This window comes from Sinocyclocheilus anshuiensis, unplaced genomic scaffold (assembly GCF_001515605.1).
Source record: "Sinocyclocheilus anshuiensis isolate Anshui unplaced genomic scaffold, SAMN03320099.WGS_v1.1 scaffold1089, whole genome shotgun sequence".
In the NCBI taxonomy this organism is placed as follows: Eukaryota; Metazoa; Chordata; class Actinopteri; order Cypriniformes; family Cyprinidae; genus Sinocyclocheilus; species Sinocyclocheilus anshuiensis.
The window spans coordinates 1,166,297-1,181,424 of NW_015555709.1; the positions used below are offsets into that span (position 1 = coordinate 1,166,297).

General features: G+C 36.6%; 1 protein-coding gene across 1 annotated transcript in view; it reads right to left on the minus strand.

The window, feature by feature from the left end:
- Positions 1–15,128, minus strand: part of LOC107671874 (integrin alpha-5-like) — a 50,213-nt gene that overhangs the window by 14,314 nt on the left and 20,771 nt on the right. The window contains exons 3-18 of the mRNA XM_016464874.1: positions 12,113–12,213; positions 11,559–11,682; positions 11,413–11,474; positions 11,276–11,321; positions 10,425–10,553; positions 10,289–10,333; positions 9,834–9,877; positions 9,569–9,622; positions 8,011–8,063; positions 7,725–7,933; positions 6,637–6,837; positions 6,503–6,548; positions 6,090–6,203; positions 4,503–4,558; positions 3,648–3,805; positions 2,777–2,914 (exon numbers count right to left, since the gene is read on the minus strand). Of these exons, the coding sequence (XP_016320360.1) occupies positions 2,777–2,914; positions 3,648–3,805; positions 4,503–4,558; positions 6,090–6,203; positions 6,503–6,548; positions 6,637–6,837; positions 7,725–7,933; positions 8,011–8,063; positions 9,569–9,622; positions 9,834–9,877; positions 10,289–10,333; positions 10,425–10,553; positions 11,276–11,321; positions 11,413–11,474; positions 11,559–11,682; positions 12,113–12,213 (1,580 nt within the window). The remainder of the gene's footprint in view (positions 1–2,776; positions 2,915–3,647; positions 3,806–4,502; positions 4,559–6,089; positions 6,204–6,502; positions 6,549–6,636; positions 6,838–7,724; positions 7,934–8,010; positions 8,064–9,568; positions 9,623–9,833; positions 9,878–10,288; positions 10,334–10,424; positions 10,554–11,275; positions 11,322–11,412; positions 11,475–11,558; positions 11,683–12,112; positions 12,214–15,128) is intronic.

Consider the following 15,128-nt stretch of genomic DNA (forward strand, 5'->3'; position numbering starts at 1 on the left):
ATTGACTGGATGGTGAAAAGTGGGCATTACATACCAAAATAAAGCCAGAAAGTTATATGCAAATACAGACTTCTATTCATTTCGAGATCTATTCATTTCAGAATACATTAAAAATGCAATTCATGACAAGAATGTTTTTAAATTCTGAATTAAAATTCATTTTTATAAATATGTGGGGGGCATAAATGTATTAAAAAGAAAAGCCTTAGAAGTTTGGTATTATCTTTCATGTTGTTTTTTTTTTTTTTTTTTAATGAAATTCAGCAAATTAATTCATATTTTTAGAGTAATTAAATGCATAAACAAACAAACATATAATTTACAATAAGACCAGGAATGCACCTTTAGAAAGTAAACAGGGTCAATTTCAATTTCTTGTTGATTTAAGGGGTAAAAATTGAAAGTAAGCCATTCGCTTACGAACAATGTGATCTAAAAAAAGAAGCTGTCTGAGATTCTCCAGTCATTTTCTTAATCATATGTAGGATACCACCTGCAATCCAGTGTCTCTAATGTCATTCAGGCATCATCGCCCTATAATAAGCATAATTTTAGTCACACTTCCCATAACCAATATCCCAACTAAACATCTCTAGGCAGTTTACACACAGAAAAAAAATCCAATAAACCTTTACATACTTACAAATTCCCATGAAACTTCAAACTACTTGCACTATGAAATAGCTTTTTTTCAAAAATCCAAACAAAGCACTATTTGCAATATTCTATATTTGCAAAGAACAGACAGCAGAGGCCGGCTGCATTATAAACAGTGCGTTCACTTAGGTCAAGTGTTAGCGCATGACCATGTAATGGTCAAAGAATATTGATGCCTAATACACTACTGAATATAAACAAAATGAATATAAACATTGCCGTTTGCAATCGTAAACATCACTCCTCAGCCTACAAAATGCTAAGTTTTAGATTAGTAAACACTGCTGAATGAATTCTGGGTTGAAGAGCAGATGTGTACAGGCTTCAGAAAACATATAGAGCTCACTTGAAGGGATAAAGAGCTATGGTTGTACCCATAAGGCTGTTCTATACGCCACCAACATCCACATCAGAGGCTGCCGACCCTGAACCACATGCTAGCTGCACGCGACACCACCCAACTCTCACCACACAGACAAATATAAATATATACATCGCATAAAGCGCACACACATTAATGAGAGAGAATCTATATACAATTTATGAATGACTCGAAGACATAAAGAAAAGGGGTAAGTGGTGCCGCGGCTAATTGCTACCACCTGATGCTGTATTTCCAACATGTGCAAGGTTGACGCAACATGACGATGAGGATAAGAAAATAGAATAGGGAGATTAGAAAGGGCAAAGTGGCTTCCCTGTAATTAGCAGTTGCTGAGCTCTAATTACAACCGATGAGGGTGGCCACCCCTTTCCATAGCTCTGTATCGGGCTGCTCCGAACCTCCTGGAGAGGGTTGTTTGGGTTCACTGGAGCAACCAAACAATTAGAAGCCTGAGCAGAGATACAAGAGAGGGTCACATGTGCATATGTCCAAGCTGATCCACAGCCAAAACCACCATAAAGTGTTTACGGAAGTGTCAAGGTCTGCAAACAGCATGATTGGGTAAGCAAACTGGAGGGCGCCTGGTGGGATCACTAACAACATTTATAAAAGGAGGTCCAAAACTTCTCAATCTATAGGCAAGATGAATACGGGGCCTCACACCCATAGTCCCCTGAAAATAAAGACAACAAATACGCTTCCCCCCCCCAGATTTATTACATTTATTCCATTAATTCTTGAAAAGAAAGTCCTTAGAAATTTGACATAGTTATTTTTTTATTAGAAAATAATATAAATACTAATACAAATAATAATATGACTTTTCATTATTGTTATAAATTGCTGTAAATAGTGTATATTTATGTAATAATAATTCTCTATAAAACATATTGTGGTAACATTATCATCATCATCATTATAATTTTTTTAACATTTTGTATATTTATATAATATTTAAAATATAAACATATTAAAAATATATATTTTTTCATTTAATTACTCTAAGAATAATTTATGATATTTTTTATATATTTGTAACAATAGGGTAAGAAGAATAAGAATAATTTTTTATTATTATTACATTTTTTTTGCTGTTGTTGTGTAATTTAAAACAGTATAAAACCAATGTGGACACAAAGTAACTTTCTAAAATCTTGGCATGTGCGTTTTAAACTAGGGTTTTAAATTATTTTTCCCTTTCTTTATAATTGACACTCTCATTTATCATGAATAAAAGGGCTTCCACTTCGTTTTTTGGCTTGAATAAGCGAAAGTTTTAGAAGATCGTTCCATCTGCAATGTTTCCAAGACCTCGGATTAGAATGTTTCTGCATATGGTCAGTGTGGCCCATGTGTTCGGCACGGTCTCAATAACTACTGAAAGAAAACTGCCACCCAAAAAGCTAAACCTAAACAGACGGCATATGGCCTGCGAGAACCTGCCCGGAAAAAAACTGAAATCTATTAACCCTCTATACGCACACACACCTCCACAGTGGAATTTCCACAGAGCCCAGAAAGCTACTCCTGGTGGGACAGTGAAAAGTTCTCTGCCGTACACGCTACACATTGCCTTCAGCTCTCAAATGGCTTTCCAGACAATATGGAGAACATCCCAGATGTATGTTTTGAAAATCTCTTCATAAAGGAGGAGAAGAACGTAGCGCTCCATGCAAAACCTCAGTTTGTTCACATAAAGCATTGTGGGATATCTGCAGCAGCAGATGTACGTACTTTCTGTTCGATGAGCTCCGCTGTCTGGTAGTTAAGGATGGGCCGCAGGTCGTATCTGTCTGCCGCAGCTTGAGGGTTCAGGCTGAAGTTGAGCGCAACGAAGATGGGCGACAGCTTATCCCTGAAGTCCTTCTCATCCTACACTCCGACAGAGAGGGAGTTTGTGAGAAAGGTCAGAAAGCAGGACGAAACGACTCTTAATCCCTTGCTGCATTTTTGGCATCAGTTGCCACACTTATCTTACTTATCTTCACTTTTAACACTTATCATGTACTAAGAAATAGAAAATTAACTCACTAAAATGATGCAGGTCATTTTTCCCCTCAATGTTTCCAATGGTTAGCCCCACCTACTCTTAATTCTCATTGGCTCACAGTCTTCTGAATGCCATATTAGGACATTTTATATTCAACTTTTATCTACTGTATATACCATTTAGTCGAACCAAGTCATTTTTTTGTAACACTTATCATGTACTAAGAAATGGAAAATTAACTCACTAAAATGATGCAGGTCATTTTTCCCCTCAATGTTTCCAAGCCCCACCTACTCTTAATTCTCATTGGCTCACAGTCTTCTGAATGCCATATTAGGACATTTTATATTCAACTTTTATCTACTGTATATACCATTTAGTCGAACCAAGTCATTTTTTTGCAAGTCACATGAAAGCCCAATTTCTTTGCATTCTAGTCCAAAGTCAAGTCTTGAATCTATGCATTCAAGTCTAGACTCAAGATAGGGAAGTCGCGAGTCATTGCTGTCAAAGGTGAGTTGCAAGTCATCAAATTTGAAACTCCAAGTCCAAAACCCTGCTATTTAGTGCACCATTAATGTCCTGCTTTTGTAGGTAATCTGGGGTCAAACTCACCCGCAAGAAGATCTTGGTGTCACTGCAGACTCTGGCTCCATTTGGCACAGTCAGAGTCCTCTGCAGAGCGGGAAGCTGGGTGTCTAAAAACAGAGCTCTCCGTACGGCCCCCTTCTGCGGCTGCTTCAGCCGGTCCAGCTGAACTTCAACGTTAAACTCTACAAAACACACACATTGTCTGATATATTTAGAAAAGTTATGGGCACGATGCCTTCACGTTGGCTCCAGCATACAGGTGCAGGACGGAGCCAAGCTGACACAGCACTAAATCTCAAAGCCTATTGGGTAGATCTGAACTTTGTGCTTTGGCAAGAGTGAAGACTTCTTCCAAACATTTAGTTTTTATCATTATCCAACACCTGAAGAGAATGGCCATAAGAAAAGCCATAATGCTTTTGATAGAAAGTCGTGAGGGCATGAAGGAATTTGCATGCCGTTCAGATGTATGTTGGGCACCTGTGCTCAGTTATCTGAGCGTGTGCAGTAGGTGTTATTCTTCACACAACATAGTCTAGGCCTCTAATGGCAGGGCATATGGTGCTATCATTAGCCCAGGGGGAAATGGAGGGAAGTAATTGCTGAATAAATGCATTGTAAAGGTCGTGTATGTACAAAGAACGGTTTATGGATGGAATGGGAAACATGAAGGCTCTTTTAGATGCCTAAAACCAGATTTATTTTAGGTTGTGAGGGAAATTAAGTCAAATTAAGTCCAAGAATAAATGCCACAATGCACGGGTGTTAACAGGTGATTGTAAGGGCGTGACTAGTGTTCTGGGTGGTTGCTTATTTAAAAAGGAATACTATTTGCAAAGGGGATCAACAGGTGGGTAAACAGGAGCAGATGTGGCTTACCAAGATGATTTGGTAGGTGCTTCCCATTGGCTGAGAGGCAAAAGCTCAGGTTGACACTGTAAGAAGCAGAGCAGACAAATGATGAGAGATGAAGTGGATTTATTATGCATTAGAAACAAATTGGTTGCATCGCTTTGGCTATGAAATATTTGCTATTATTGTTTCCTCAGGCTATAACACTTGACAGCTTGAAGGAAGGATGACTATAGTATAATGGATCACACAAACATATGTGAAGATGTTTTTAAACAGGACAGCTAAGGATCATGTCTGTGCTGGAAACTGATGTAATGTACAATTTCTGAAAGATGTCTATTGTGTTCACCAAGCGTGCATTTATTTGATAAAAAAAATATATATAGTAAAAACAGCAATATTATGGAATATTATTAACATTTTGTCTACCATTTTAATATATTTTGAAATGCAATTTATTTCTGTGATGGCAAAGCTGAATTTTCATTAGCCATTACTCCAGTCTTCAGTGTCACATGATCCTTCAGAAATCATTCTAATATGCTGATTTGGTACTTAAGAAACACTTCTTATTATCAATGTTGAAAATGGTTGTTCTGCTTAATATGTTGTGGAAAATAAACGAGGGTTCAACTGAAAGGAAGCAAGAAACTAAAAAAAAAAAGATCAAGAAAATTTGAAAAAAAGTTTGAATGACAGTTTAAATGAATGAAAGAATACATTTTAGAAAGAACTTAAAAGGTTTCCAAAAAAAGAAGAAAAAGTAACAAAAGAATCCAAAAGAAACACAAAACATACAAAAGAAACAAGACACAGAAGGGGAAGAGTGAAAGACTGAAGAAAAAAAGAAGAAAAATCACAATCCAGGCTACTTATGACCTGTGCAATAAACGCAGTGTGTTCCCATGTGTGTTTCTAAGCCTCAGTATACATCTGTGTGTGTGTGTGCGTGTGTGTATGTGTGCTCACATGCATGTGCGGCTCATTGCGTCCTGATGTTTCCCAGCTGTGTTCCACCACTAAACAATATCTCATTCAAAGCCACTGCTAGATCCCTTTCTCCCTCTCTCTCCCGCTCTAATTTCTCCCAAAAGCCTCTGTGTCTAGGCAACAACTTGTAATCAACACATACGTATACAAACTTTCCCTGTATAAAACAGAACAGGCGGAGACACTGACATTTCACGTCAGAGAGAGACCAGCCCAGCGGAGTTTCCTTTCCCTCCATAGATAGGCCGCATATTTCAAAAATGCACGTCATGGAGTTGGGAAAAGGGCATTTTATGCTTTTCACCACCTTCTTGGCTCACCCTCAACCAGCATAGCGTGTCCAAACTATTTGGAAAAGACTTTGCTGACAGCATAACTACACCCTTCCATATGTCCAGCCTGACATACAAAGCCCAACTGTGGATGTAATGAAGTAAGCTTTATTTACTAAATTCGATTTTTAAAATTCCTACAGTGCACTTCAATGCCGCTTAAAAGATCTTTTTCCATATTATTGCATGTTGAATGTTTAGGATTTGGATAAACAGTCTAATAAAATCTATTTACTGCTTTGGACCAGGAATGCAACAAATTCTAGCTGATACAAGATAGCAGACATACCAGGACACTTGCAGGGTTTCGTTCCCACGGCTTATGGTGCAAACTTTCTCCTCAGGATTAATCATAGTTGGATATACAGTCAAGGTAGCACTGGTGTTCACAATAGGACGAGACCTGGAAATGACATAATATCCTAAATTATTTAGTCTGCACTCAAAAGCATTTTAAATAGCTTTCTGATTAAAATTTAAATAGGATATACTGAAGTCGGTAAGATTTTTAAAAATGTTTTGAATTAATTCTCTTTTGCTCACAAAGTCTGTATTTAATAGATCAAAAATACAGTAAAAAATAGTAAAATTGTGAAACATTATTACAATTTGAAGTATTTATTTTAACAGGTAATTTCTTCTTGTGATGGTAAAGCTTCATTTTCAGCAGCCATTACTCTAGTTTTCATGTCTGTGACTGACCTATAAAGAACGGCAGTGTCTGCACCAAATGCGCCAACAATAAGATCTGCAAGAAGAAAAAAACATGGTATCAGACTAGATTTCAGCAGCAGTGGCAGTGGTTTATGGTAGCTAAAAAGACTAAGTTTTCTCACCTGGGTAGCCATTATTATCCAGGTCTTTGCCTCCACGAAGGGCGTAACCAAAACTGGCAGGTAGAGCTGACGGTGTGGCAGAAGCCCATTGGCCAGCGATCACCTGAGAGGGCTTTTCCCTGAGTCCTCCAGCATGTCCGTTATAGATGAGCACCAGTCCTTGTTTGTTTTCCCCACCAAACGGACAACTGATGGCCACGTCTGTTAAGAGAATATTGTAGAATTAGAGGTGCAAAAAAATTTACTTACTTTCATGTTATAGGTAATAACCGATAAACAGCAGAAATTAAAGGTCTCTATTATTTAGTCTACATATTTTAAAAATAAAACTCTAAAAAAAACTTGAATTAATCATTTTTAAATTAACTGAAAAATGGAAGATGTAAAAATTCTATATTATTCTGTCTAAAAAAATTACAAATGAAACACAAAAAAAAATCTTTTAAAATGCTACAAGTGAATTTAGGCATCACAACATTATAATATACAGTATAAAGATGGATATTCATTTTAAGATTACATTTAACAATGTTATAACATTATTCGCATTTTTAAAGATTTAATTCAAGTGAGTGGTGAGGGTTATTATTGTTGACTAAAAGTCAAACAAAAAAACTGAAAATCAATTAAAACATTTGCGTTACTTGAAATAAAATAAATGTTTACTGAAAATAAGAAATATAAAAAAAAATTAATCCAGCTAGTTGCCAAGGCAAAATTTCTCAATTTAGTTTAACTTGATGTACTAAAATAACAAACTAAAAACTTAAATAAAAAAAAATAAAAACTACATTAAGACGACAAAAACATTTATTTAAATGTTAACTAAGATTAAAAATAAAAACTGATTCAAAATATTAATAAAAAACTGAATTAGTATCTCAATGGTACTAAAATGGCTCTGCAGTTAGACAACAGTAAAGGTAATCTAAAAGAAAAAAAATGAGGGAACTGAACACCCACAATTAAATATAGCTATCTAATAACAACCAAAACCAACAGAAAAAATCCAATATCGACTGATAACCAATACAGTTGTCTAAAGACTGACTGACAAACAAATGCTAAAATCTGGGCAAATCTCTCACCATTGTAACCATCTTGGTTGAGGTCTCCGAGAGGGGTAATGGAGCTGCCGAACCGGCCGAACGTCTGTGTGCCGGTCAGATGAGGTAGCTGAGGTGTGAGATCCAGAGGTCCGTTCTGCATGTACACATAGACTCGACCCAACTCCTCCAACCTCCCATCAGAGTCACGAAGCATGAACATTGGTGCGCCAACCAGCAGGTCCATCATCCTGGAGGTGATACGAACCATAAACTTAAACACTGAACACATTGCTAGATTCTTCTCTGAACCTGGTTGTTTACCTACCCATCATTGTTTATGTCAGTAGCAGCCACTGCATAGCCATAGTAGGAACCCATCTGAAAAAAGTAGGAACATTAAAAACTGTAACAGATCCGAATCACATGTAAATACAAGTAGGGCTGTCAATTTTTTTTTTCGAATTTCGAATATTCGTCAAATTTAAAATAAAAATCCACATTTGAATGCAAAAACATTGCATTCGAATTTTAGGTGTGCATTAAGGAGGCAGCCTTATCAGTGGCGCACGAGATGCGATGACGATGTAAGTGTCATTGCATTTTAATGTTTTTGTTAGCCTATCCAGTTGAAGCCACTAGATGCAGCGCTGCTGCGTTGTTAATTACAAATATTGCGGGAAAAGAGAACATCAATGCGGAGAAGATCTTGTTCACATCAAAACTGAAACCAAGCCGTTCACACAGAACGCATATTTCACGAATTTTCTAGAGGGACATCTTTCACCGTTACACTCGCGCACAAAAGAGCCACATGTTTAGAAAGCCATGTAAAATTAACAAAAGTTTAACTTTGAAAAAACATCTCGAGACTTTATGGCGGGGGGTTTTCCCCATCCCACTGCAACTCGTGTTTTTAAATGAAAAATGTACTCTGTGTGATTGGCTTTCGGCCCTTTTTTATTAAACTATGACTACATACTATATATACATATAAAACTATGAATACATGATGCTGTTTTGTTTATAGTTGTTTAAGCAAATTAATTAATTATAATAAGTTTATAAACATTATTTTAAACATTATGCACTTTTTTCACAGATAGTCGTATCTTATGCTTTGAATAAACGTGCATTAGTAATATTTTGCTCGATGCGCCCTCTTGTGGCCTCAGGAGAGAAGCCAAAAGCTTTTCTTCACCCTAACTGAAATTATGCATTTTAAATTCGAATATAATTCGAATTTTCATCATATTTAAGTACAAAATTCGAATGTAGTTTTTCAGCCATTTTGACAGCCCTAAATACAAGCTTCTCATTTTTAACTGTACATACAAACAACATGCAGGATCTTATGAATGTCACATGGACAGTAACTTTATGCCTGAAGGCACACGTTGACATTTACTCCAATTGGTTATGGTTCGAGTACATGAAAAGAGCTCTTTGATGATTCAGATGTGGCTCAGTTCTCCAGCCCCCTGAGGTGGGCACACACAAATGCTTTTTGATTGTATTTACTCAGCTGAGGCAATCAGAGCAGTTAAAGGCCTCCAACAATTTCCATTTGCAAAACTGTGGTGCTCGTTTAGGAAAATTGCCCGTAAACTCCTGCCTCACATAATCTGCCCTTTACTGCCTACCACAGAGCACTCCAGCCTGGTTTAAAGAGTCTTGTAAAGGAAATGATTTTTGCTTATGTCATCAGTGTGCAACAGTTTGAAGAATATCAGGGTGGGACGAAGCTTGACAAAGCAGTAAGAATGGCATAACTTCTGTTAAAATGTCACATCCTAAAATAGCTGCAGCAAAATATACTATTACACCACAAAGGGCAATAGAACAAATTGTCGTACTTGCAATAAAATGAATGCTATCAAACTTACCTGCTCACCAGTGAAGGTCTTCAGCATATCCAGAGAACCATTGAGAATTGAAACCTGATCAAAAGACAACACACTGGAGTTTTCATTTCATCAAGTACCATCATAAAAATCTCTGGTTGATTACCAACTCCAAACTAAAAGTCATACTATAGTGGATGTGTAATGGGTCATATTTAATGCACTGAAAATCTGACTTCACCCGCATCTTGGGTGAAAAGTTCTCTGGCTAAATGTCACAGTTGATAGTGTGACTGCTTCCTCTCACCTGTCCATGCAGTCTGACTCCCCTGGGAACTCCAGTCACAAAGTCTGAAAGCAGGCGAGCCAAAAAAAAAAGAGAGGAAAAAGAGAAAGATTTAATAGTGGAAACATGGAAATGTGAGTTCCTCAGGAATTCTGGCAATCAGAGGCACTCCAAATCACTCCACAGGCTCTATTTTCGAATTTGTTTAGGTGTAATGGATTCATAAAGAGGGTATACTCATAACACTTCCTTTGAAATGTTCTACAAATAGTGCATGGATTTATTACATCCGTCTATGGCTATTCCAACAGCAGATGATGATATTAAATCACTATCTGTGCTACAACACAGTCACCGTCGTTCAATCTCCATCTTTAATGAATATACTAAAAATGACATCAAAATAATCTAGGGAAACTGTAATCTAATGAGCACTATAATGTAGAGGTTTTATATTTTAAGGTCACAACACTCACCTTCATCATCATCACCACTGAACTCGCCGACAGCCACTGAGTAACCTGTTGAACGTATAAAAATATGGGTTGTGACAAACAGAAAAATCAAAGTATTTTCAACTTGACAGCTAATAAGGGGAATGGAAAGACATACCCATGTAGGTGTCATCAAATGTGATCTCCTTTTTCTGTTTGGTCTGAATCTGGCCTTCCACTGAGGTCAAGAAGAATCCTGGGTAATAGGCTTTGACTATTTCTTGTTTAACAGCAGTGATCACTTGGCCTAGAGATGGTTAGGAGAAATTGATCTTTTAATTGCATTTGCATTGAGGTAAAGGTCACAGTGGATGCAAATAATAAATGCAAATATCCACATTTTGATGGAAAGCTAATCAATCCCTGCCGGTACGAGACTCGAACCCACAACCTTTGGGTTACGAGTCTGACTCTCTAACCATTAGGCCACGACTTCCCCCCAAGTCATGCAAGAAAGGTACATACACTACTGTTTAAATTTGGTAAGATTTTTTTCTTGTAAGATTTGTCTGATTAAAAATACCATAAAACAGTAATATTGTGAATGCTATCACAATTTAAAAGAACCATTTTCTGTTTTTGTATATTTTAAAATGTAATTTATTCCTGTGAAGGCAAAGCTGTATTTGATCTATTCTTCAGTGTCACATGATACTTCAGAAATCATTCTATTCTTATTATTATCAATGTTGAAAACAGTTATGCTGCTTGATATTTTTGGGGGGGAAGCCATGATGCATTTTTAAGGATTCTTTGATGAATAAGAAGTTCAAAAGAACAGCATTTATTTGAAAGACTCTTTAATAAAAAATAATGCTTTGTAAATTTAAAAATGTCTTTGTCACTTTTGATCAGTTTAATGCAACTTTGCTGAATAAAAGTGTTAATTTCTTTACTTTTTTTTAGTATTTAAGTTATAAGCCCTTAAAGACTATTCTAAAACAAGTGTTTCTATTTTAAAAGCCAAACCTTGCCAGAAGTAACTGCCAGGTCCTCCAAGCACCACCTTTCCTTCCTGTAACACAGCATTAGTATCTAGGTGAGACCAGAAGGAAACAGCAGATAAGCAAAGCATTTTGTTCTATTCAGTTTCAATATCATCTTACCCGTGTAAAATCAGCACTGAATCCACCTTGACAGTAGCCTTGTCCTTTTCTTCCACGGAATTCTGCAATGAATGGCAAGTTATGTTACTATGACTTCAAAACAACGGAAATTGAAAAGTGCCACAACAAAGCAACTGCAAGTCCACCTGTGCGGCACGGAGCATATTCCACAAACTTAGTGAAGTTTTTGACGGACAGAAAACATGAGCCAGTAGTATCAGCATGAGGCTTGTCCTCCATGGTTCTCCAGGAGTAGAGGGGGGCACAAGCCTATGGAAAGGATAATACTAGAGGTTAAAGGTCAACTCCATTGACAAAAACGCCCACATGAGTAAAGAGTAAAGCAACCATGATGATGAATTCAGTTCACAGTTTCATAATCCATGAGGAACAGCACCTGGACTTTTGATGTTACAGCATTATCCACAAGCCAAAGAGTCAGAAAGTTCCAATTCAGCAGGAAAACTGAAGACTATAACAAATTAATAGAGCTGGATCTGATCTGATTATTTATCATTTGAGCCTTACAAAGTTAATTTAAGAACATGAACTTAGACTTGAGTCACCAACCATACTTTGGGTTCAAGCACAAATGTTCAAGAGGAAATAATGGTTTGTTAGGATTTGAACGAGGGTTTATGTCTGACTATTATACTGACTATTTTCCACACAGCATAAAATATGAGTAAGAAGATCTTACCAGCACACTATCTTCATGCACTCGTACTGTTGCTCCAAACCACTGATGGGATTTGAACTCTCCCTGAAGTACTGCTTCATTCACTCTCATGTTTAAATCTCCTACAGCCACGGAAAAGAAAAAAAATTAAGTAAATATAAATACAAATTATTGAAAAAAAATATACACACACACACACACACACACACACACACACACACACACTATTATTATGTTTATTTATAAAAAACCTAATATGCAATAAATGTCCTTGCATTTATTGCGTCTCACAGTCGAATATTCGTGGGGTGTTATGATCATGCCATTTTGGCTATATGCGGGTGCTCAAATGTCTGATTTCACATAGAACTACCGGTTTTCTCCCAGTAAGTTAATATACAGCCTATTAAAATAATGCTGTAAATAAGAATCTGAAAAGAAAGAAGCTCCAAATAAATATTTTAACGTGCGTGAATAAATCCAACCACCCCTATAGATTTAAGTTTCACTTTTTATAATCCGTGACCGACAGAGGAGCATCTTGGCGACAGGGATTTAAAACTTTAACAAGACTCAAACTGACACAGACAGAGTGAAAGACTAGATTTTTTCGATCAGGTAGGGTACAAGTGATTTCAAAGCATTTCAGCCGGTTTATATATATATATATATATATATATATATTGTGTATATATTTTTTATCTCGTATAAGATGCATTTGGTTGAGTTGCGCTGCAGTAAAGCGCTTCATTATAGTACGACGGTGATAGTTATAGTTATAGTACTATCTCTTCAGATCTCTCTAGTACTATAAGTACATTATAGTACTATCTCTTCAGCTCGCAGCACGAGCAGGACAAACAACAATGCAGAATATTAATAACTATGACTGGGACTGTCATTCACATAATTATAATGAGAACACTATTATAATAAAACGCAGTGAATTTTTAGACTGTAGTTGCTGTGTTTCTGCACGTTGTTGCGTGAAGAACGCGTCCACAAAAGGAGTTCATTCAGAGCCGCAGCTATCAAATGCTTCATTCTACTGCTCATCTTCAGCGCACACAGCTCAAAACAGAAATGCAGAACATTAATAACTACTGGCATATACATAACATTATAATAAGAACACTATTATAATAAAATGCCGTGAATTTTTAGAGTTTAGTTGCTGTGTTTCTGCACGTTGTTGCGTGAAGAACGCGTATAATTCTACTGGTCATCTTCAGCGAGCGCAGCTCAAAACAAAAATGCAGAACATTAATAACTACTGTTATATAAATAACTTTATAATGAGAGCACTATTGTAAAAAATTTTGTGAATTCTTAGGGTTTCGCTGACGTTTAATGTTAGCTATCATTTAATCAAAACATAAAACATTATTTACCACGTTTGTATCTGCGAGGCGTCCGTTACACATTTTCCCTGTGTGTTAACGTAATTATTGGCAAGATTCGAAAATTCTGATTCGACTATGAAAATCCTTAGTCGGGGACACCCCAAATATATATATTTAAAAAACTTATATATATATATATATATATAATATATATATACTGGCTTCCAGTTATATTTAGGATTGATTTTAAAGTACTTTTACTCGTTTATAAATCACTCAATGGCCTAGGACCTAAATGCATAGCAGATATGTTCACTGATTATAAACCTAACAGACCACTCAGATCATTAGGATCGAGTCAGTTAGAAATACCAAGGGTTCACACAAAACAAGGGGAGTCCGCTTTTAGTTATTATGCCGCCCGCAGTTGGAATCAGCTTCCAGAAGAGATCAGATGTGCTAAAACATTAGTCACATTTAAATGCAGACTCAAAACTCATCTGTTTAGCTGTGCATTTACTGAATGAGCACTGTGCAATGTCCGAACTGATTGCACTGTATTTTATGTATAATCATTTTCTATTCTTAACTGTTTTAAATTCATTTTAAACCTTTTAAATCAAATTTTAAATCATTTTCAAAATTAAAAATTCCTTGTTTTATTGTTGTGATTACTATTATTTTTTTTTTTTCATTTCTTTTATGTAAAGCACTTTGAATTACCATTGTGTATGAAATGTGCTATATAAATAAACTTGCCTTGCCTTGCCTAAGTCGTGTGGACAGGGGAAAAATATTAACTATAAATATCATTGCATTTCACAACCCATTCACATCCCAATGGATGAAATCAAGTCTGTCCCAACATTATTTTCAAGTGAAGATTCTAGTATGTCACACTACATTAGTCAAATGTTATTTTAAGCACATTTAGACCACTAATAAAATGAAAAGACCAAGGTGGAAAAAAAGAACAGACTGTATAGCGCATGCTCAGGTGTCCGCTGAGGTTAAAGGTCATATCATGAAGAGTAGGCACAAGACAGATGGTCACATATGGGCTGAAATGGGAATCATAATCAAAACAAAGGTGACATGTCCTGGCCAATGAGAGAGGTTGGGACTCAACAATAAGACCACCAGACCAAGACCATCAGAGATCAGGTTCAACTGCCAGAGTCACTAGGCCAGAAAATTCAAACTGAATCAGCCTCTGTTCCCCACTCAGACTGCCAAACTGAACTTTGCCACAGACATTTCTCCAGTTGCACCATAATTACAAGCATGATGCAACAGGGTTCTGTGGTGTGATGGAGGGGAAGGGGGAAAGAGAGACTGAGGAAGAGGAGAAATAAGTGAAAGGTACAACTGGCGGTAACACAATTCTCAGCTGGCTCTGAAGAGGGCCTGGTCTCATTCGCAGTGAAGAAACTGTGCCAGGGAGCCTCATCCAAACAAAACAGGAGCTCAAGTTATGTGGGTTAATATTACGAAAACTGTCAAGAAATGTCTGGATCATACTGCAGCCCCAAATCAAAAGAAGAAGAATAGGAAATTATATTTTGCATTAAGAAAACCAAGTCTACAATTAAATCAGCCAAAATATTATTAAGCACCATTAATCAAAGCCCTTCCCCAACTGTCAGTAGCCTACATATATATATATATATATATATATACAGTGGGTACGGAAA